Source organism: Pollachius pollachius (genome assembly GCF_949987615.1).
Source record: "Pollachius pollachius genome assembly, chromosome: 1".
In the NCBI taxonomy this organism is placed as follows: Eukaryota; Metazoa; Chordata; class Actinopteri; order Gadiformes; family Gadidae; genus Pollachius; species Pollachius pollachius.
The window spans coordinates 24,208,684-24,233,081 of record NC_136934.1 but is presented as its reverse complement, the minus strand read 5'-3'; the positions used below and the strand labels follow the sequence as shown (position 1 = coordinate 24,233,081).

General features: G+C 44.5%; 1 protein-coding gene across 2 annotated transcripts in view; it reads right to left on the bottom strand.

Moving 5' to 3' along the window:
• wdfy3 (WD repeat and FYVE domain containing 3) overlaps positions 1-24,306 on the bottom strand; it is a 70,052-nt gene extending 45,746 nt beyond the window's left edge. The window contains exons 1-23 of one of the 2 annotated variants that reach the window (XM_079741709.1): positions 24,188-24,306; positions 23,567-23,676; positions 23,063-23,272; positions 21,768-21,960; positions 21,235-21,421; positions 20,767-20,933; positions 20,029-20,526; positions 15,558-15,659; positions 14,747-14,940; positions 13,876-14,147; positions 13,362-13,559; positions 12,563-12,646; positions 10,658-10,844; positions 9,124-9,338; positions 8,878-8,990; positions 7,191-7,428; positions 6,759-6,859; positions 6,382-6,600; positions 5,716-5,897; positions 5,085-5,316; positions 4,583-4,743; positions 4,310-4,421; positions 3,819-4,009 (exon numbers count right to left, since the gene is read on the bottom strand). In XM_079741709.1, the coding sequence (XP_079597835.1) occupies positions 3,819-4,009; positions 4,310-4,421; positions 4,583-4,743; positions 5,085-5,316; positions 5,716-5,897; positions 6,382-6,600; positions 6,759-6,859; positions 7,191-7,428; positions 8,878-8,990; positions 9,124-9,338; positions 10,658-10,844; positions 12,563-12,646; positions 13,362-13,559; positions 13,876-14,147; positions 14,747-14,940; positions 15,558-15,659; positions 20,029-20,526; positions 20,767-20,933; positions 21,235-21,421; positions 21,768-21,960; positions 23,063-23,272; positions 23,567-23,676; positions 24,188-24,284 (4,263 nt within the window). In that variant the 5' untranslated portion in view covers positions 24,285-24,306. The remainder of the gene's footprint in view (positions 1-3,818; positions 4,010-4,309; positions 4,422-4,582; positions 4,744-5,084; positions 5,317-5,715; positions 5,898-6,381; positions 6,601-6,758; positions 6,860-7,190; positions 7,429-8,877; positions 8,991-9,123; positions 9,339-10,657; positions 10,845-12,562; positions 12,647-13,361; positions 13,560-13,875; positions 14,148-14,746; positions 14,941-15,557; positions 15,660-20,028; positions 20,527-20,766; positions 20,934-21,234; positions 21,422-21,767; positions 21,961-23,062; positions 23,273-23,566; positions 23,677-24,187) is intronic. The other variant, XM_079741710.1, reaches the window with a different exon arrangement.
• Between the last annotated feature and the right edge of the window lie 92 nt (positions 24,307-24,398).

The window sequence follows — 24,398 nt, the reverse complement described above, 5'->3', positions numbered from 1 at the left end:
AGAGTGAAAATTCAAATTGTGCTCTCATGAGAACTCTGGATTTCCAGGGTAGTATCGGCTCCAAATATCAGCTCAAGAAAATCGGTATCGGCATATCAGTTATCGACTAAGGCTGATGAAAAAAAATCGGCATCGGCCTAAAAAATTCATATCGGTCGATCCCTGGTTACAACCCATGGCAACTTTGTGATACTTGTTAGTATTGTTGTTGTGAATGAGCGCTATAATGAGTGGTGTTGTATAGGAAATGCGCCACACACCATTGGATTACTTGGCCTAACCCTCACTCACACGGAAATCTGAATGAACCGCTGCTCAGACAGAGCCCCAGACATCCACACACACCGTAGCGTTACACTGAGAAGCCCAACCCTCTCTCGGTCACAATCAACAAAATCAACGGCTGTCCAGAACAAGCTTCACATATCCACACACTAAAGACTCTTTCAACCCGTGTGAGATTTGCTTTTCTTTCAAAAGGTTGCATCGCTTGACTCTTGTTCTGCCTCAGACTGTTGCAGATGTTCATTCTGTTTCCCACTCCTCCATGTTTATTTCTGTATTTGTCTCACATGTGTACTAGAGTTTAGATTCTCTGCCCGAGCCTGAACCCGACCCAACCCGGCCCGACCCGCACCGACATTTCCCACCACTACCCTCGGGCCGGGTCGAGCCGGGCCTTTGACCGATCATTGGTGTTTTTTTTGTTTTTTCAAATCATTGCTTTATTGGCATAATCTGAGGAGAAACCTATGTCATAAACAGAAATATTATAGGCCTTTATTACACAGGTCTTCTCAATGCCGTGGAACGCTCCATTCACTTGCATGGGTAGTAGTCCGGTACCTTGTCCTTCCCAGCGTCTTCGGTTGCTAAGCGACGTTAACGTCTTTGACAGACTTATTCTCTGCTGATCAACACTACGAATGCTGGTAACGAATAAATTGTAAAAAGACACACCATGTGAGGTTATTTTTTTGTTTTGGCAAGTAGACGTGTAATAAGCGGAATAATGTATAGAACGTTGCTGGTCATTATCGAAAATAAGCCCCTTCAGGGCGAAGCAAGACACCTCCGCTGCGCGTCGGTGTCCTGTTCGCCCTGTCGGGGCTTATTTTCCCGATAATGACCTGCGTTCTATACATTATCCCTTACATATATATCAGAGTAGGCCTAAGTAACAAATGTGTAAAAAGTTACACATGTATTAAAAAAAATGTCGGGTTGAAATCGGGCTCGGGCTCATAATTACAGTTAATGTGTCGGGCCGGGCCGGGCTCGGACAGAACATGAACGGGCTCAGGCCGGGTCGGGCTTGATTTTCTGGGCTCGATCTAAGCTCTAATGTGTACTAAACGTAAAGCAGACTCTGAATGACGTAAAATTTTGGCGTCAAGTAAAATAACGGTAAGAACGATAGGAAAACAAAACAAAACAAAAAATATATATATACACAGTATATAAACTGTATAATCAATATATATAATCATATCCCAGAGCCCTACAATTCATAATACTGAATTTACTGAACAATATTTAGAATATATTTATTTTAAATGATCCTCCACATAATAAGTACCTCAAAGGTTGAAAAACACAGTTTGAGTATTACCCACCAAACACCATGACAAATTCTAGGGCAAGGACCCACCCAAACACCACGACTTATTCTAGGGCTAGGACCCACCAAACACCACGACTTATTCTAGGGCTAGGACCCACCAAACACCATGACTTATTCTAGGGCTAGGACCCACCAAACACCATGACTTATTCTAGGGCTAGGACCCACCAAACACCATAACTTATTGTAGGGCAAGGACCCACCAAACACCATGACTTATTCTAGGGCTAGGACCCACCAAACACCACGACTTATTCTAGGGCTAGGATCCACCAAACACCACGACTTATTCTAGGGCTAGGACCCACCAAACACCACGACTTATTCTAGGGCTAGGACCCACCAAACACCACGACTTATTCTAGGGCTAGGACCCACCAAACACCACGACTTATTCTAGGGCTAGGACCCACCAAACACCATAACTTATTCTAGGGCAAGGACCCACCAAACACCATGACTTATTCTAGGGCTAGGACCCACCAAACACCATGACTTATTCTAGGGCTAGGACCCACCAAACACCATGACTTATTCTAGGGCTAGGACCCACCAAACACCAAGACTTATTCTAGGGCTAGGACCCACCAAACACCATGACTTATTCTAGGGCTAGGACCCACCAAACACCATGACTTATTCTAGGGCTAGGACCCACCAAACACCATGACTTATTCTAGGGCAAGGACCCACCAAACACCATGACTTATTCTAGGGCAAGGACCCACCAAACACCATGACTTTTTCTAGGGCTAGGACCCACCCAAACACCACAACTTATTCTAGGGAAAGGAACCACCCAAACACCATGACTTATTCTAGGGCTAGGACCCACCAAACACCACAACTTATTCTAGGGAAAGGACCCACCCAAACACCATGACTTATTCTAGGGCTAGCACCCACCAAACACCATGACTTATTCTAGGGCTAGGACCCACCAAACACCATGACTTATTCTAGGGCTAGGACCCACCAAACACCATGACTTATTCTAGGGCAATGACCCACCAAACACCATGACTTATTCTAGGGCTAGGACCCACCAAACACCATGACTTATTCTAGGGCTAGGACCCACCAAACACCATGACTTATTCTAGGGCAAGGACCCACCAAACACCATGACTTATTCTAGGGCTAGGACCCACCAAAAACCATGACTTATTCTAGGGCTAGGACCCACCAAACACCATGACTTATTCTAAAGCCTTAAATAGACCTATAGCCCAGACTTTAGAAAAAGGATTTAAAGAAGACATATTATGGTGTTTTCCCAACAAGCAAACATAGTATTTGAGTTACAGAAAAGATGTTTTTGAAGCTGTTTGCTGGAAATAGCATATAGGCAAAAAAATCTTGCCTACCGCTATTCCCCTCTATTTCAGTCCCTTCAGAATGTGCTGTTTCTGGTGTCTGTAGCTTTAATGCAAATGAGCTGCTGCCCATTGACCAATGAGCTGTCAGACTGAACCACAGCATGGAGGAGAAGGGATTGTTGCCGTTTGCGGACTCCTGGAGCTCTATATCTATATCATATAATAATACTAATATTATACATGGGTATTTATATAATATTATATCTAATATCACGGCCAGAAGCTATGTGCGCCTCGGATGATATTATGAATATCATGGCACTTCCACAACAAGTAAAGACTCGTAGTGGGGGATATCTCGGCCATGGTTGAGAGGAATTGGGGGAAAGGAACTTTGGCCTTGACTCTCTGAAGTCCATGAACTGCAACATGGAGGAAAAAGGGATTGTACTCCAGGAGCTGAGCTGCCGGACTTGCCGCCATGCTCCCCGTGCCGGAGCAGCCGGACTGCCGCCGAAGCCTCGGCGGCAGTCCGGCAGAGAAAGGGATTGTACTCCCGCAGCTTAGCTGCAGGACTGCTGCCGCCGAGTTCCCCCCGCCGGAGCTGCTCGTCCGCTGGTCCACAAAATCTTAGCTATGCTCTGATTGGAGGGGAGTGGGGAAGTGGGAGGTAATATTCAACTGTGCCCCCTTCCTACGTAGGAGGGGGCGCCGAAACTGACTCGCTCGCTCAAAAAATCATGTACAAACTTTTTTCAAAGTTTGTATCCGTGTGGGAGCACCAGAGACCCAAAACAACACCCCAAATCCAAGGAAAAGTGTTGTTTTCATAATATGTCTTCTTTAAGACAATATGTTGAAGTGATTGGTCTGACCTGGTATCCTTTGATGCGCTCCATCTCCTTGCTGGCCAGAGGGTTGCTCTTAACAACACATACGAGCGCCTTGACTGCTGCGTACAACCCCTCCACATCGGACGCCATGGCAACCAGGCCCAGAATGGCTGCCGCCCCGCCGATGTACTGCAGGTTGGTGGCCACGGGCTTGGGCATGAAGGCCCGCACTCCTGATAGAACACAAAGGTTGGAGAACAAGTTAGAGAACAAAAATGCTGCAGTGAATAGCAAGCAGAATACTTTCGTTAGTAGAGACTAGTCCCTTGGAAGTAGCATATTCTAACAAACTCTACAACGAAGTCTGAGGCCCATCATTCTTGTTCCACCTCATCATTCTCCAGGTTGTCAATCTCAACATTCTTAAATTCTACTTGCCATGCTGCAAGTTGCTCTATATGCAGAACATTAAAGAACAAGGAGTTTAGTACCGCAAGGTTGTAAACAGGTTATAAACAGGATGTTTGGGTTACCTAGGTAACCAATGACAGCAGCTCCAATGGTGCGGGCGGGGCCGTTGAGGTGGCCAGCGGCATTATGGATCAACTTGACCGGAGTGGCATTCTCATGGGACGACACGGCGAGCTGGAAATTAGGCAGGACAGACAGGAGTCAATAGAGAGCAGACATACCTCCACGACTTGTGACACTTTTAAAACGTTACTGTCACCACCAGAACCATCCCGAGGTCACAGGTATAGGAGGAGACTCACCCAGGTGTGAGTGGAGGTGATCTTTGAACTGACCTGTTTAGCGATGGCTTTGCTGTCCAGTTTGTTGTAGACCTTCCTGATCTTGGCCACGGTGAGAGAGGAGACGGAGACGGCATAGAGGCTGAAGGACACCTTCTCCTCTGGGACCAAAGACACCAGAGAGGGGGGAACACCCTCCGTCTTGGAGTCCCTACCTGGAGACATAGTCAGAGAGCGAGACAATTAGACCGACAGACATAGAGAGTCAGACATACAGACAGAATAACATTCATAGAGAGACAGACAGAGAAAGATAGACAGACGGACAGATGATAATAAACCAATGACCTGTATTTAAAAACTCAGAACCTAAAAAAGAAATCTGACCCTAAACAACCCAGACCCTAAAAAACCCAAACCCTAAAATAACTCAGACCCTAACAGAACCCAGCCCCTAACAAAACGCAGCCCCTAAAAAACCTAGATCCTATAATAACTAGCAAGCTAGCTAACTAGCAAGCCTACCAGACCCCTGGTAGACCCCTAGCCTACTCACAGGGGAGGTAGACAGCCTGGAAGCTGCCCACGTAGTTGGGTCCCAGCTCATAGATGGCGGCGACCCCAGGAGCGGGCACTACCTCCTCCAGGAAGTGGCTGGGTCCCAGGCGCCACAGCAGGGAGGACACCAGCCGCTGGGCAGGGGGCGTACCGATGTAGCCGTACACTGTGCTCACCACCGGGGGGTTGGCTGAGCCCGAGCCCCCGGGGACACTATGGACATAGTGGAGCTGGGGAAACACAGCACACTGATTAGAGGGACATATACACACACCATGGAGGTAGGAGAGGGAGACAGAGAGGGAGGGGAGATGGAGGTAGAGAGGGAAACAGAGAGAGGAGGAGAGATGGCGGTAGTGAAGGAGACAGAGAGAGGGGAACAGAGAGAGGAGGAGATATGGAGGTAGAGGGGAGACAGAGAGAGGGAGACCAATAGAGGAAGGGTAGATGGAGGTAGAGAGAGGGAGACAGAGAGAGGGAGACAGAGTGGGAGACAGAGAGAGGTAGACAGAGAGAGAGGGAGACAAAGAGAAAGGTTAGATGGAGGTAGAGAGAGGGAGAAAGAGAGAGCGTGAGATAGAGCGATTAAAGCGAGGTAGAGAAACACAGAGGTAGGGAGACTGGGATACCTTGACAGTGCTGAGCAGCTGTCCGTCCAGGTAGAGTGAGGCCATGCTGTTCTTTAGCATGCCTTTACTCATCACCACCACCAGGTGATGCCATTGGCCCTCCAGGATCTGGTCCGCACAACGGACCCTCGCACAGCAGGGAAGAAGCTCGTAGAAAGACCCCTCCTCTCTGGACTCATCGGCTACACAGAGACAGAGAGAGAGCAGGGGGAGAGAGTGAGAGACAGGGAGAGAGAGACGCCGACCAGGTATAGACTCACACCTGGTGTCTATGCCACCACAGCCTTGCCATGGAGAAAGACAGTCACTTTCACAATTCACCAGTCACGGTAAATATAAACAGACTACAGTGAGGACGTGAGGAAGGAATTGAGGAAGTGCCCTAAAGAGGGGACTACATAACAAGTTTAATCACATTTATTTATTGGCCTTCTACACCATTGTTATTTGAGGTTTTTTTATTGTTTATCACTGAGGTTTTAATGCGATTCATTTGGCAATATTGTCTCAGTAACTTTCAGGCCTATTAAGCAATTAGAAATGCAATTTGAGGGCGAGATATCTGTGGTGACTAAAAACCAAAACCAATAATTGTGAGTGAGAAAAAACACACACACACACATCCCCACACAATGACCATACAGCTCGCACGCACACCAGACTCACAGTAGGAATGCAGCAGCTCTTCCTTGGTGGAGACGGATAGCGAGCGGTCGCTAGGTGAAAGGGTGATGGACAGGCAGACGTAGTGCTGCTCTGAGGCTGATGCCCGTCGCACCACTGTCAGCAGACGCAGGGGGTGAAGATGGGGGGCGGAGCTAAAGCGCTCCACACAGAACCAGGTGGAGTAGGTGAGGCCGGACGCTGGGGGGAACACCCTCTCCCCTAAAGGGATGGCGAGAGAAAGGAAACAGGGGGAGGGGTGCAGAAAAAGAAAGGATATGACACCATTAAACAACAAGTGGTTCAATAGAACACCTTCAGGTCAAGAGATATTTCTTGCTATTGTGGAAATGCAATCCTCCAGTGAAGTATAACATTACCTGCTCCTCGGCCGCTTGGAACCGCCCCCTCACTGAGGGCGGAGTTGGAGGTGGTGTTGGTGGGGGCGTTGTGGGGAGCCAGGCTGGGCAGGAACAGACACCTGGAGACCAATAAGAAGAGACCAGAGAGAGATACAACCAATGAGAAAACACCAAGAACGGCCATGACCAATGAGAATAGCGCAGGATGAGACACAGCCAATGAAACAGACAAGTGAAGTTTTAACCGATATGAACAATAGAGGCTTATGTATAAGTTTACATTGTCATCAATAACAACGTCAGTGTCAGAGAATTTCAGGGGTTAAAAGAACCTGACTAACCGATAATTTGCTATAAATAACCCATACAGACAAAATGGTTAGTACGAATAATATAATATATATATATATAATATAATAATTAATGAATTGTCCATTAAAAGGTTCTGACCCAAAGCCCTCCAGTGACGTGTCAAACTCTACGAAGGCCGGGGTGACGGCTGAACCGTGCAAGCGGATGTCATGGGGCGTCGTCATGGATACCAGGCACTTCACCCGGGTGAGGGGGACGGTGCTGTCCTCGGTGGAGCGGACCAGGCTGCGGCTGATCCGGTACTGACTGCTGTCCTCCCCCGGCGTGGTGAACACGCTGTCGGGCCCGAAGCCCTCCATCGACGTGGTCATGCTGCCTGCGGGGGGGGAGGGGGGGGGAATCCATCACTTAACAAAGGGCTCAGGGCAGGACCACAAGAGCATTATCACGGGGCTCCATCAGTTATCACAGGACTATCACAGGAATGATCACAAGTGTCATCACAAGGGCATTATCACAGGGCTCAATGCTCTAGTTTTGTTTAGTTGAACAGAGTCTGTATTAATGCTCGAGTGCTTTTTATTAAAGAGCCTGCTTTAATGCTCTAGTTGTGTTAAGTAGAACAGGGCCTGTAAAAATGCTATAGTTGTGTTTAGTAGAACAGAGCCTGGATTAATGACAAGTTATGTTACTTGGAACAAAGCCTGTATTAATGCTCTAGTTGTGTTTAGAAGAACAGAGCCTGTATTAATGCTCTAGTTGTGTTTAGAAGAACAGAGCCTGTATTAATGCTCTAGTTGTGTTTAAAAGAACAGAGCCTGTATTAAAGGGGTGGATCGGTATTTTGGACATAGGGCCTGATTCCCAACCTTGCATTGCATTGCATTTTGAGGGACTTGCTGTGTCTCATCAGCAGAGTTATATTCCTGGTAGTAGGCTACGGCAGCGGCGGACTGATACCTAGGTTAAATTCCACTGCTGCTGAGAAAGTAGTCTCCTCAAAATGCGATGATTCATGCGATGCAAGGTTCGTTTTATTTCTAACATTATTCTATCAACACAGACATTTGCATCTATAGTCTGGCATTATAATTGATTTACCTCGGGTGTACTGTGGAGTGGGTGAGACGGCTAGTATTAGCAGGCTAGTATTGCCCGTTGCCGTGCGCTAGCCTAGCAGGAGCGAACTCTGCAACTAGAAGGACTGAATGAAATGTGTTGAAAACTGTCTCCAATGATAAAGAACACCAAGGCTAGCTTGGGAATCAGGCCCCATGTCCAAAATTCCGAACTACCCCTTTAATGCTCTAGTTGTGTTTAGAAGAACAGAGCCTGTATTAATGCTCTAGTTTTGTTACTTAGAACAGATCATTCTTTAGTTATGTGACTTAGAAAAGTTTGTTGTTTTTAGTAGAAAAGTTGTTATAAATAGAAAAGAGTCTGCATTTATAATCTAGTTGTGTGTAGTAGAACAGTCTGTATTAATGATTTAGATGTGTTTAGTAGAACAGAGCCTGTATTTATGCTCTAGTTGTGTTTAGAAGAATAGAGCCTGTATCAAGGCTCTAGTTGTGTTTAGTACAGAGCCTGTACTAATGCTCTAGTTAACTTTAGAAGAACAGAGCCTGTATTAATGCTCTATTTGTGTTCAGTACAGAGCCTGTATTAATGCTCTAGTTGTTTTTAGAAGACCAGAGTCTGTATTAATTATCTAGTTATGTTAAGAAGAACACAGCCTGTATTAAGGCTCTAGTTGTGTTTAGTACAGAGCCTGTATTAATGCTGTAGTTGTGTTTTTTTAGTACAGAGCATGCCAGAGTCTTACTTCTCATCTCAGCATCGTAGCTCAGGGAGCTGGGCTTGTGGACGCGGTACTGTTTCAACAGCTTCTTATCCCACGCCCCACAGTTCAGAGGGTTGCCCAGCCGCAAGAACTCCCTGCAGCAGAAGGGGTTAGATAGGAAGAGAGGTTAGAGTTGTGAGAGTGTGATAAATGCGTGTGCTTGTGTAATGTATGCATTATTTGTGTTCTGCGTGGTGCGTGTATAGTGTCTATCTGTGTGACGCCTACCTGAGGGCCATGGGCAGCAGGGCCTGGGAGGCCAGCCTCTCGAAGGTCCTCTGGAGGGGAGGGTGCAGGGGGTGGTCCTCGTCCCCCAGCGCATGGCCACAGCGCTGCAGCAGCCGCTGGTGCAGCCCCGCCTCACACAGCACCTGCTGGTTCCTCTCGCTGTGCACCAGCACCTGCAGCAGGTTGGACACTGCCAGCTGCAGGTCCAGCGCATGCTGTAAAGAGAGGGAGAGGGATTTGGCAAAAATAAAGCAGATGCATTTTCTACAAGCCACAGGAGTGATGAATGGGGTTATAAATTATAAAATACCAGAAATCCCTGGTATAAGCCGTATCTTATTACGCATCTTTGCCAATAAGCCAACAACATGTACCGCCCCATGCTGGCGTGAAACCGTAACCAAATTGTTTAAGTGTACAATATTTGTTAGGGGCGTGACAGCGCTGCGTTGCACATCAGCTGAGGGTTGAGAACCGAGTACATCCGTGATGAACTGGAGATAATGATGATTTAAACTTTAGTTAAACTTTACTTCTTGCCAGGCTCAGAAAACAAGATATTCTTTATTTGGCAGGCAATTAATTTAGTCACAGAGGCATTGAATTATGGTTCATGAACTGAGGGCACAGACACATTGTGTAAAACGGTCTTCCTTGTTGCTTGAGTCAGTTATGAAGTGATGCCAATGTTTATTTCTGTAAAAGGTTGCAAAAAGTTTTTTACTCACAAACCTCTAATGCATATGGGCTTTTCTGTCAGGATATCTTTTTCTTTCAAGCCTTTTTGGTAGCAAAATCAACCTATAAGCCGCTCCAGAAAATAAGCCTTGGCGACAGTTTTGGTTTGTAAAATAGGTTTCACCGATTTATTTTAAATTCTTATGTTAATGTTGCCTAAATGACACTTACACATACACAAAAGTCTGTGAGGGTTCACATCGCTACGCAGAGACCTGCACACACCCAAGTTTGCAGAGCTTGGATGTACAACAAGATGGGGTGTCCTCACTGAGATTTTGCATCAGCTAATCGCTGATACATTAAACGGCGAATGAGCATTGCGTAGAGTTTGACAGCCTGACAACAGAATGAAAAGAAAACATCCCTGGACGTTTTGCTTTTTCCACCTCTTTTCACTAAAGCCTTGCATCTCACAACTCCTATCCCCCAACCTCTGAGAAGAGATACAATGGATATTATCCATCCCTTAGGGGAACATGGTCGGGGCTACGATCAGATCATCAGAGAAATGGAACCACTATAACAAATTAACTACTATGAATAAGCAAGGGCCGGCTTAGCTCTGTGAATGTGTGTACATCGCTCTGGATAAAAGTGTCTGCTGTAAATGTATGTAAATGTAATAAGCGAAAACTCTTCTCTGATAAGAAATGATTGCGTGGCATCGGAGAACATTTTTAAATGCTTTAAATCTGTTGACTATTTTGTTTGTATACATTGAGGGGGGGGGGGGTTCTCAAACTAGGGTTCCTTCAAGGATTTCCTCAAACAATACAGAGTGTGAAGGCCTGACCTCTGGTTGGCTGTCGGAGCTGACGGAGGGGAGAAGGTCCAGGATGGCCAGCACCGCCCCAGGGTGAATGACCACCACGTCAGAGGAGGCCTGGGGGGGCCCGGCCTGGGGGTGGGCGTGGTACACCTTCAGCTCATTCACTGCCTTCACCTGGGCAGGGGGGCCTGAGGTGCCATAGTACCCGTGCCTGGGAGGACACGTTGGAGACATTACTACTAGAGACCAGTCCAGAAGGGACCAGTGGACACCAGTCCAATTTAGAGCAGTTTATTGAAATACCTAAAAATACCACACTTAAAATACCACAGAGAACATCCACTTAAGGAGAAATCCGGTGTAAAATGGATTTGGGATATGTTTGGTATGATAACGAGTTGGAATGTTCGTTTTGGAGCAAAAAAGCGCAGATAGGGGCATTCTTCATTTGGCTGTTTTTAGCCGTTTCTAACAAAACGCTATAAACTTGGAACGATAGGAACATGTGTTATGGTAAAAACTAAATCACTATTTTAAACCACTTAAAAGGCTTGAAGTAGCCCGACACTTCTTTGGTAGTATAATAAGGGTAAGGGTAACCCCATTAAGAAGGAACGTTTGTCGGGTAAACTACTGATGCCCCCATCATTCCAAGTTAATAGCGTTTAAGTAGAATCGGCTAAAAACATCCAACCTAAGAATACGTCTATACGCGCTTTTTTGCTCCCAAACAAACATTCCAACTTGTTATCATACTAAACATATCCCAGATCCATTTTACACCGGATTTCTCCTTTAATATACCACGAGAACAGTCAGTTAAAATACCACGAGAACAGTCAGTTAAAATACCACGAGAACAGTCAGTTAAAATACCACGAGAACAGTCAGCTAAAATACCACGAGAACAGTCAGCTAATATACCACGAGAACAGTCAGTTAAAGTACCATGAGAACAGTCAGTTAAAATACCACGAGAACAGTCAGTTAAAATACCAGGAGAACAGTCAAATACCATGAGAACAGTCAAATACCACGAGAACAGTCAGTTAAAATAACACGAGAACAGTCAGTTAGAATACCACAGAGAACAGTCAGTTCCAATACCAAAGACAAGAGTCAGTTCCAATACCACAGAGAACAGTCAGTTAAAATACCAAAGACAACAGTCAGTTCCAATACCACAGAGAACAGTCAGTTAAAATACCAAAGACAACAGTCAGTTCCAATACCACAGAGAACAGTCAGTTAAAATACCAAAGACAACAGTCAGTTCCAATACCACAGAGAACAGTCAGTTAAAATACCAAAGACAACAGTCAGTTCCAATACCACAGAGAACAGTCAGTTAAAATACCAAAGACAACAGTCAGTTCCAATACCACAGAGAACAGTCAGTTAAAATACCAAAGACAACAGTCAGTTAAATACCACGAGAACAGTCAGTTAAAATAGCACGAGAACAGTCAGTTCCAATACCACAGAGAACAGTCAGTTAAAATATGCAGAGTTCTATCGATCTACAAAAGTTAGTCTTCAACACTCAATTAAGTTAGGTTGAAGATTGCACAAGCCAATAACACCCCTTTACAGTCTAAAGGTAGGAAATCAAGGTTACAGTGGGACAAGAGGAGATGGAGGAAACAGAGGTGGGAAGAGGAGGTGGATCAGGAGGTGGTTTCATTTAGTTAAGTGACTAACCTTAACACTGTGTTTGTCTTTATTACAATTAGTCAAAAGGACTATTGTTCTTTAGATTATATTATATTTTATAAAAATATAATATACCATTTGATATTTCAAGGTGTTTTTTGAACCTTGTGGTTTTTATTTTTTAAATGGTGATATCTGATTGGTGCTCCTGCTCAAATCCCCGGGCTGGGAAGATAAACAGGCTAGACAGCCAATAGGAAGAGAGGGTGGCGCTACCTCTTCCTGGTCAGCGCTGGAGTCCCCCAGGGGGAAGGAAGAGACGACTCCTGGCTGAGACAGGGAGGAAGTTGCTCTGTACGACTGCACACACACACACACACACACACACACACACACACACACACACACACACACACACACACACACACACACACACACAGCAAAGCAGGAGGTTAGAAAAGAGAAACACAGATCAAGAAAGAAGAGGTTAATGGGAACGCCAGCCAGCGAGCTAGAGAGTGAAACATCAAAGATATACAGATAATAACAAGCGTCACTTCATAGCAGGGTGAAAGGGTCCTCGCTGAGCAACAGCTAATAGACGTCATAGTAGACAGCCACCATGACAGCCACCATGTCTGAAACCAAGAAGGTCAAGCCGAAATGCTGACACAAACACACACACACATCTTTTCAGGGTAGGTGTGTCGTAATCTGGTCAAGACTTGTTTTGATTGACAACCCTCTTTCCCCTGTAGCTATTTCAGCTGCACAACAAAACATACACAAGCAACCCCAAAACACACACACCAATCAAAGGTTAAAAAGGAAGCGGGAACGTTTTCTCAGTTTCTCCAGAAGGGTTTTAGTGAAAATCTTAAACAAGTGGAAAATAAGCCCATGAGCTGAAATGTGACCAGCACAGTGAAGTCGCCTCACAAAGGAGAACACTTTTGCACCCCCAAGCTTCCCATATTTTAGTCCGCTGTGTTCCAGAGGGAGAGAGCTGGACCAGCGATAGACCCATCATGTGTGTGGTTCACAAAAGCAAATCATAGATGTGTAAGTGAGCAACCTGTCGAAGGAATCTGTGGCCATCTTGTACAGGTAGATGAAGAGCTTGCTGCAGTGTTTAAGGGTAGGGCAGACTCCCTCTCCTGCTCCTCCTAGCGGGGCCACGTCCTCCTCGAGGAGTCTTTGGAATAGCTGGGCGTTGGAGGGGAAGATGGTCGTCGGCCCCAGCTTCTTAGTGTCTGAGAAACAGCCCAGGAGCCTGCAGGGGAAGCAGTACGAGTTAGACTGCATCTGATATCAAGGAGGAGGTGTTAGATCATTTGATAGTATAGGAGGAGGAGGTGGATCATCTGATAATATAGAGGAGGAGGAGTTAGATCATGTGATAGTAAAAAGGAGCAGGAGGAGGTGAAAGAGGAGGCAATTAGATAATTTGATAGTATGGAGGAGGAGGAAAATGAGGATGAGGAGTGAGATCATCCGAAAGTATAGAGGAGAGGGAGGAGATGGAGGAGGAGGAGTTGGTTCATCTGATAGTATGGAGGAGGAGGAGGACGAGGAGCCAGAGTTCTTACCTTACAGCGTCAGCCAGCTTTTCGTACTGGATCTCCGTGCGGAAGAAGTGTGAGTTTGCAGGTTCATACCGCATGGCGGCGGTCAGTGTGCAGAAGATGGTGAGCAGCAGCTCAAACACCTGGTTCTGATTGGCCAGCTCCCAGCCCTGTCGCGGTGGCTGGCACAGGGAGCGCTCCATGGCAACCAGCAATGAGGTCACGTAAACAAAGCCGCCCACTTTACGGAAAACGGTGCGTGTGCGATGGCTCTCCCTCAACACGGTCAACAGGGCCTGAGGAGGAGAGCAGAGAGGAGCCTAAAGGCCTGGAGACGCTCGGGCAATAGCCGCATGTTTGCAACAAAAGCAGGTAGTAGTAACATCAACGCCGCACGGCTGCAGCAGTGTGCGCAACCTGGCAGCTCCAAGGTAAAGTGAACCCAGCTTACAATCAAATATTATTATAAATTATTATCCAGTTATTATTTAACAAAAAGGGAGTGACTTTTTATATTCCATCATTTTATATGCTGCATGTGATGTCGTGGCATTATGGTAATGCAGGGTGGGGTTTGTAATTCAGCAAATTTTCCTCAACCATAGCCTTTGGAAAAGGGAAGTTAACATTTAAATATCCCTCAAAATAGGAACTAGAGAACACGCACACTTCCTGTTCTTCTTTGACACGGCCATACTAGACCTTCAACAGTCTGATTGAATAGATTGAATTGAATAGAAACGCCACTGGTTCTAATTAGACCAACCTGCTGGTTGTAAATAACTAAATAAAACAAAATAAAAAAAGATGAAAGTCAATCCCTTATTTCACATTTGTTTAATTAAAAAGTAAAAATACCAAGTTTGTGTGTGCGTGTGCATGTGCGTGTGCGTACCCTCAGGATGTCAGCCTTCAGCTCCATCTCGGTGCAAGGTGCTGAGGTCATGAGCCCCAGCAGGGTTCCCATGTCATCGTCCCCGCTGGGAGAAACCACCAGCTGCTGGATGATCAGAAGAGCCTGCTCTCTACACTGGCGGTAACGGATGATGTTGTGGACACAGCGAGCGCCCCCGAACTCTCTGAATAGACCTGGAGATAGAGACCGTTAGAGCTCTAAACTACCTGGGGATATAGACCGTTAGAGCCCTAAACTACCTGGAGATAGAGACCATTAGAGCTTTAAACTACCTGGAGATAGAGACCATTATAGCTCTGAACTACCTGGAGACAGAGACCGTTAGAGCTTTAAATTATCTGAAGATGGAGACCGTTAGAGACGTAAACCACCTGGAGATAGAGACCGTTTAAGCTCTAAACTACCTGGAGTTAGTGACCATTAGAACTCTAAACTATCTGGAGATAGAGACCGTTAGAGCCCTAAACTACCTGGAGCTTGACAGTTAGAGCCACCTGGGAGATAGAGAAAGTAAAAGAGCCTTAAACTACAGGAGATATAAACACTTAGAGCCCTGATGACATGGTGATAAGAGACAGTTATAGCCATAAAATGTATGGTGATAGAAACTAAAGAAAGCAAGGGAGCTCTAAACTACATGGTGATGGAAACTGTTACAGTGCTCTTAAGTATCTTGAGATGATGGCAGTTAGGGAGTCCTAAACTGCCTGGACATAGAAAACCATGAAAAGCCCCCATTGTAGATAGATAGTAAAACAGCGTGAGTGTGAGTGAGTGAGTGAGTGAGTACCTGCGTTGATATTGGAGCCCTGCAGCAGTACTGTCAGTGTCTCCATCACGAGCCAGGCCAGCTGTTTCTGCTCCTCCACCACTGAACTGTTCCTACTGTCACCTGGAGACACAGAATATTGATATATTATATATGATAATTACCAACTACTATAGAATATAAACTAGAAAGGCACCCACACACACCTGTCCCTTTCCCCAAGGAATTCCTACAATTTATACTTGAAGATCAGTATGCACTCCTAGGCCCAGAGATGTTATCCCTCCAACATGTCCTGGGTTGTCCCAGGGGTAGCCTCACAGAGGGTTGTGTCAGAACTAGGGCTGCTCGATTATGGGAAATATCATAATCCAGATTATTTTGGTCAATATTGAAATCACGATTATTCAAACTATTATTTTTGAGTTTGAAAACATTTTTGTTGAACATATTTATTCAGCATGTCTCTTCCAAAAAAAACTTTGTAACTGAGAACTTTCACCTTAAATAAGTACACAAAATGGTCAAAAAGAAAATGTTCCAATCCAAAATAATGTACAGATATGTATCCAGCTGTTCTGCTCTTTCTATAAAACATAATATAAAAGAATTAAAAAAATAAAAATGGAAAAACTTGATTATGTTCATTTTGTGATCGTTTGACCCTAAAATCGAAATCGCGATCAAAATTCGATTAATCGCCCAGCCCTAGTCAGAACACCTGGTGGTTTGGGCCTCTGTTCAGAGGAGGCCTGAACCACCAGGTGTTCCTAAACTTGCTCCACTCCATGCGGAGGAGCAACTGCTTCATCCGGATCAGCAGGTTCCTCCTCCTGTCACAGAGAGTGAACCCGGCCACCCTATGGAGTTAACTCGGCTTCTTGTAGCCGCAACTTATTCTTTTGGTCACTACCCAGAGCTTGTGATCATAGGTGAGGAGGTAAACAAGATCCAGAGCTACTTGAACTCCTTCCCTGGGGAACGTCTCTGCCCCCTAGCCTGAGGAGGGCATACCATCTTCTTCCGGAAGAGAACCATGATCTTAGGGGTGGGCCATATGAAAATAATATCAGATCAAGATTTTTTTCAGCAGGATCATGATCCACAATCTTATCATGATTATTTTTCATGTTTTGCAAGTTATTTAACAGTACAACCATTTAAAAAAAAAGAAGTGAAAATGCTCCGCAAAAGGAGCAAAGAAAATTAAGTCTCTAACACGTGCTGTAGATGTTTACTACATATTCATGCTTAGTCACAAAGTGATGGTGAGCAGGGAGGGAATGGGACAATCCACCGTCCAACTTTAGCGGTGTTACCTGAAGACTGAAACATTGAATGGATGGCGTTAGAGAGAGGCACGGGACTAGAGAGAGGCGACAGCTGGTCAGGTTCCAGCAGTTAACTCACCTAGACCCACAGTGCCGTGGTCCACTGAGTCTACCTGCTTGTCCCCGCTTAAGATCGCGTTATTGCGGTCATAATGCACTTTAAGGATGTGAGTGTTAACAAATTAGCAGGATACCCAACAGGCAGGGATAACGCAAACCTCTCGCACTGGTGAGAATTATTCTCTCCATCGGTACTTTTAAGTTTGTAATCAGTCACTTCTACATTCTCTTCATCAATACAGGTTTTGCCATAAGGGGCTGAGTACTGTGCGTAGTCTGGCAGAATGGAGCAGAGACTGGCAACTGCTTGATTTCACAGATGTTTTATATTAATTACTAGTGGTGCAACGGATCACGGATTACCCATGATCCGTACAGATCAACCCTCACGGTTCAGGATGCAAGTGATCCGCGGATCGGCTGACCATGCAAATCTTTTTTACAAATATTGTCCGTTCACGTCATTGGCGCATGTTTAAAGGACAATTCCGGTATTAAGCACATTGAGGCCCCTTTCTGGATTGTCTAGGAGGAAATATAGTGGTTGACACCGAAATGTTGACTATTGGTCCTGTCTCAGGTATTTGCCTAATTTTGAATCGCCCCTGCCTGCATCAGAATGGCTGGTTATGGGCATTCCCAAACCTGTCCTTAAAACAACCCTAAACGTTAGTTTTCAGAAATGTGCAACATACCGAGTGGTTAGTGGTGTTCGTTGATGTACCTAATCAAGAATCGTAGCGAAATACAGTTTCTGTGGTGTTTTATTTGGCCTTTTGTAAATCCAATTGAAACGGAAACGGGACCGGAACCGGAAAGGGGCTGTTTATGTTTGGTTGTAAAAAGGAAAAGGAAAAGGAAAGGGGGACTGGTTGTAGTCTTTTCGCTCGGTTCGAGCCCTACTATTGATATGGAGAACAGAGCGAAAAGACTACAACCAGCCCCCCTTTCCTTTTCCGGTCAACGAGCAATGAGTCTTCCAACAGAAGTCAATGGATTTACAAAATGCCAAATAAAACACGACAGAAACTGTATTTCGCTACAATACTAAAAAGATGAGGATGTCTGCATTTAAAAGTTGTAAATCCAGGTCTGCTGTGCTTCCTTTGGACACAGGTTTTTTATTTTATTTACTATCCATGTTAAAAAGAAGAAGGAATAATGCCTCAGATTGCTTTATTTTGTTTTAAAATATTTTAAGATTTAAATTATATGGACATCTTCTGTTAAGTTTTTATTTTATGTGAACACAAGCAATTTTTTTAAATATTTACTATGCCTAAATTGTTCACTTTATTTTGTTTTTACACATTTGAAGATTTTATTGAAAGTCACATTTGTCTTGTTATCTTTTTTGTTGTTGATCCGAAAATGATCCGACCCGTGACTCAAAAATCGTAGCATGATCCGAACCTTGACTTTTGTGATCCGTTGCACCCCTATTAATTACAGTGCCTCGCATAGTGGGAAACATTGATTTGAAATGATGACTAATATATATATATATATATATATATATATATATATATATATATATATATATATATATATATATATATATATATATATATATATATATACACACACACATACAGTATATATTGATATTAAAGTTTAACCGAACCCATCATTTCAGCTAGTGTGTTACATCCCACGGAAACTTTGTGATACACTTTTAGTTCCGTCGTTATTCTAGTTAGTCTAGAAGTATCCGAGAAGCTTAACACTCACTCAGATGCGGATACCAAAAATAATCTGCTGCTCAGACAGAGCTTCAGGGTCCACACACGTCATTGCGTTACACTATAGGTGGCCCTTATTGAAGGTTATAACCCTTATTGAAGGTAATAATCCACTTTATTGAAGAAAGTATGATTCAAGATCTGGCTGAGAAAACAACTTTGGATTCTTGTTTGAGCCATAGCACTTAACTGATAGAATGTGCATGATACTAACAATCTGTCAAGCCTGAACGCGTTCATTGAACGATAGTTCATGAACTCGTTCATATTTTGGGCGAACGTGAACTGAACGTACTGTATTACTGCCTGATGTACGTTTCTGTGAACTCGTTCATTCTGGTGTCTGTGAATGGCACGCTCACTCGGTTTAACTTCGTTCAATATGGGGGTTATTTGTTTATCAACACGGCGGATGTGCGTGCAGAACGCCGTGTTGTTTGACCGGTTGCCATGGTTATCTCTGTGCGGTTCATTTGCAGTTGCGGTGTTGTCAACTTACTGTTACATTAAACTGTAATCAGAAAACGCGGTTATATGCTATAGACCCTAGAGTATCTGTGGTATAAAGGCTGAGACGAATTTCGAATTATAAATATGTACAATCAGCTGACTACAATACCTCCTAGAATCATTGCTTGTTGGCCTGAAACGGAAAGGGGGGCTGTTTACGTTTGGTTGTAGTCATTTCGCTTGGTTCTCCGTCTCAACAGTAGGGCTAGAACCGAGCGAAAAGACTACAACCAAACGTAAACACCCCCCCTTTGCGTTTCCGGTCACAAGCAATGAGTCTTCCAACAGAAATCAATGGCATTTACAAAATGCCCTTAATGTGAAATAAAACACGATAGAAACTGTATTTCGCTATGATCTTTGATTCAACCACTCTATTTCATCCTAGACAAACGACAAAGGGAAAAAATCTGAATCAAAATACCGGGAAAAAAAAAATAGCTCACAGCAACATATTGAAAAAAATAACTATGAACTATTTCATTTTTTGGAACTGTGAACTTAGTTCAACATTTTGAATCATGAATGTTTAACTGAACTAGTTCATTTTAAAATTTATGAACTGAACTTTGAACTAGTTCACATAGAAAGTGAACTTTCCCAACACTGCCTACATGGCTCTCATGTAAGCCATCAAAGCCAAAAAGACAACATCATCTGCCAATAACCTTCAACCACCTTCAGGCCACCTTCAACTCATCCAATGTTCATCCACTCAACTTCTAATCATCCCCTAATTTCCTCACCCACTGTTCATACTCTCATCCTCAGTTCCTCCTCTCATCCACTAATCGTATCCCCTAATCCACTGTTCATGCTCTCATCCAGTCCCTGCTGAGTGTCACCTACCATGCTCGTTGTTCTGCGGGTTGTGTTGCGTCGCCGTGTTCTGCTGTACCGCAGGGTCCTTGAGCAAAGCGGTGTACTTGTGCAGAAGGTTGACCAGCACCTCCAGAAGGCCCACCTCTCGCAGGACATCGCTGAAGACGGCGTCGTGGCGTGTCAGCTTTAGTAGCATGCGGACAGCGGTGCTACTGCAGGCGTGCGAGGTGCTGGACTTGAGCAGCACACTGACACTGAAGAGCTCCTTACAGGGGACGTAGTTCAGGTTGAAGACCACAAACTCCAGGAGCTCAAAGTACTTGACCTGGGCCTCGGGGAGCTTGGCCACTCGCTCTGCAAACTGCGACAGCGTGTGCTGCGCCTCCAGGATGAAGTAGTTGGCAGGCTCCGCGGCGTAGATGTTAGCGATGGCGTCGAGCACCATTCGAGCCAGCCTGCTGGTCTTGGCACGCAGGAAGGCGTTCTGTAGAACGGAGAACGCCTGCAAGTTCCTCACCGTGTTACCTACAAAACAATGAGGCAGAACAGAAACTCTGTTACCTGTACAGGAGAATCAAACAACAGACATTTTCTGTTTCTGTGTCTGTTTGCCTTACAGAGTCAACCACGCCGGTTGACTCTACTAGGCAAAAGGAAGATGTGAAATAAGTATTCACCTTGCCATCAAACCATCAACCATTGTTTTTATAACACTAGAATAATATGCTGTGGCTCTGTGAGTAAGAAGGGATGATCAGACGTTACCTTTCCCAGAAGGCAATGGGAGGACAAAGCCGGGCAGGAGGAAGGGAGCTCCAGTGGTCAATCCGGCGGGCTTGAGTTCTGTTACTCCATATGTGGTCAGACAGGTGACCAGGTTGACGAGGTCCTTCAGTGCGTCCTTTGATTCATCCTCTTTGGCCTGCTCCAGTCTGAGAAACAAGGCTCAAGGTTACTAGTAAGTTTGGTTGCAAGGAAAACACATCCTTGATCTTCTGTGTCTTGGCATTTTATTTCAGCTGGATTCTTTGCTGATCTTCTCCTTCATTTTAACGAGTTTACACTTATTTTTACGTTTGAGTTATTGAGAAAAAAATACAAAATATAGTTGCATGCAACCGTGACAAGTCTCGTCTAATCAGAACAGGTGATGCTTGTACCTGGGCAGGCAGTCTAATCAGGACAGGTGATGCTTGTACCTGGGCAGGCAGTCTAATCAGGACAGGTTCGTACCTGAGCATGAGGTCACAGAGGAAGGCGTAGCCCTGGCACATTCGAAAATCATCCAGAAGGGTCTGGGAAAGGTGGCTAGAGTCTTTCAGGAAGCAGGACAGGCCTGCAAACATCTCTACAATCTCCAGGGGGGAAAGGTCGTCTGACTGTTGCATGTTCTGGACACAGGTGGAAAGACATTCCTTCTCTGCAGGTGCAGAGGAGGGGAGATCTGGGTTAATATACAATAGATTAAGATAAAATAAGATTAACTTTAGTTAATTTAGTTTACCAACAGTAGGGAAATCCACTTGTTACAGCAGCTCAATAGTACAAAGTACAGGTGATTTATTATAAATAAAAGATAAAAAATAAAATAGATTGCACAACAAAAGTAATTCAACAGAGGAGTCAGACATGGACCGACTCCAGGTATAAGGAGAGTAGCTAAGTAAAGGGAAGTAGCAGGTTTATTAACCTATAATGCTTTTACTTTTGAAGGCTTACTAAAAACACTTTCGAAGGCTGTAAATAAACTGAATTCATGCACTGACCGTGGATGTATTTGACCACGTTGACGCTAAGGCCGTGGCGTGAGATGGTGGCCAGCACCTCCCCAGCACTCCTCCTCCAGGGAAGGTTGTGAGGAGGACACCAGGAGGTGATGGCACTGAAGAGGAGCTGGAGGTCGTCCTTCTGGGCCAGCTCCTCCGCCGGAGACACAAAGCTACACAGCTTCACCAGGATCTGAGAACAGTAACAACATATAGGAATATAATGGGGTGTTTCAACAGGAGGCCTCACGCTAATGTAGTAGATGTAAAGTATACTTTGAATAACATAATGTGTTTTGTAATAATGTAGAGATAGGTAGAGTTGTGTTACCTGAACAAAAACTTCTTCTTATGTCATTTAATAATGTAGTCATACATAATGCATTGTAATAATGTAATAGTATAATAATGTACTGTTGGTGAGCGTGGGAGAGAGGGTGAACAAATGCCTTCTGTAGTAGGGCTTAAGAGTACTGTAATAATGTATTATGCTTCTTAATATTGAATAATATCATGTATTGGAATACAGGCGAGTTACCTGGACAAATACTTTCTGTAGGAAGGCCTAAGTGTGTGAATTATGCATTATTGTTCATTCATAATTCATTATGCATTAACACCTTTTTGGTGATAGCCCAAAAGGTGACTGTTTTGCCAGAAAGAAAATAAAATGATCAATGCACGCGCCCAGGCCCCTTGCTATGATTCATGCTTAATTTTTCTAAACAAACTCTGGTTAAGTGACACATAAAAGCCTGTTAGTGATGTTCAGACCTACTATATGAAGCAGTACTAATAACAACATCCATTCCATTCGATTTTTTTACATGAACCTCCCATCCCATACCCAGCCCACGCAGCAAAGCACATTACTTTTGCCATTTACTTTTCACAATTTTGCCATTTCCTGGACCAGTGCTTTTTTCCTATTTTGAGCAGCTATGTGCCTCACTTTGGCTTTCCTGTCCTCCTACACTGCAGTTTTCCTGCTACACCTTATCAACTACATAATTACTTGTATAAAACAGGCTGCTTACAGTAATTGTGTTATCCATGCTGCCTGAAAGTGGAGCTAGCAGCAAGCAAGACGGCACAAGATGGTCTATCACCAGCAGCCGTCAGAGGGCAAAGTCATGACACACCCTACTTTGCCTCCCAGTGGCTTGGACTCGTTGATAACTTAGATGAGATGGAGGCCCCCCCCCAACCTTTTTTGGCAGATCTACACAATTCACATGGATGCACGATTTGAGTTACAACTCAAATCTTTTAAAAGTTAAAAGAGTTGAGTTTACCTGAACAAACACTTTCTGCAGCAGGGCGCGGCGGTCGGCCAGAGGCAGCTCCGGGTTGCCGGAGTTCTTGTCCTGCGGGGGAGGGGCTGGAGGAGGGGGAGGGGCAGGGCCCCCCGGTGGGTCGGCCATGTTGGGAAGGTCGAAGAACAGGTAGAGACACTTGACCAGTGTGGAGGGCACCGACATGGTCGTCATGCAGTCCACTGTTTTCTGGTGGTCACAATTCAGGTTCTATATTATTAATATTATATTATAAATTATTCATCAATTATTAATCATTCATATGATTTAGGTTATGTTTAAATTGTTTATTAGGATAGTATAGAGTTAATGGAATATTTCATATAATCTACATGACAATGTTAGTGTATTTTTTTCATGTTTTATTAATAATATTATATATAGTGCCCTTTCTGTGGTGTTACAAAGTGTGTCTAGCTTTGAGTGATAACGGTTGTGTGTCATAACGTTTGTGAGTGAGTGAGAGAGAGGTAGGGTCCTCACCTGTCCAGAAGAAGCCAGTAGGTTGATTGTAGAGAGCAGCATCCATCCCCTGCTTGTCTCCTCACTCTGGTTCACCTCCAGGAACTGGACGATAGCTCTGCTGGCTGCCTCTGCAAGACCAAGCACAAACACAGATGAACACACATAAACACATTTGTGCTGCACGATATTGGAAAAAAATGAGATTGTAATACTTTTGTTCTTTGAATATATAATGCAATATGAAAAAACACAGGAATTTGAGAAGAAGAGGTGATTAAGGTACCTACTTTTCAGACCACATTTGATTTACTCACTTGAATGGTTGGTTTTCCGAAAAACCCGGAGATATCACATTAGAAAATGTTAAATATTATTTAACATTAAAACAAAGTGTGTTTATTATGAAGAAAGAAGAAAAGGATGCCGAATTTGCAGGCTTGGACAGGCTAGGACTTAAACATCCTGCATCCCGTATTTGAGATGTCCGTGGAGTTGATGGAGTTGCTGCTCTCCCAACGAGAACGACAAAGCTATTGCGGCTATGCTAGTGTTGAGTCTTTTTGTGGTAACACACACACACACACACACACACACACACACACACACACACACACACACAAAGCTGGGTGAGTTAGTTACCTGTGGACTTGTTGGAGGCCCTGCGCCTGATCTCCGTCACCATGAGTCTGGACACCTGGGTGGTGAACTGAAGCACGTCTGAGAACTTCTCTGTCATGGTGCTCGGTGGAGCATTACCAAACACCTACAATACACACAGGCTTATTATCAAATACACCTGTATGACAACTTACATATATAGTATCATTGTGTATATAGTTATATATTTCTT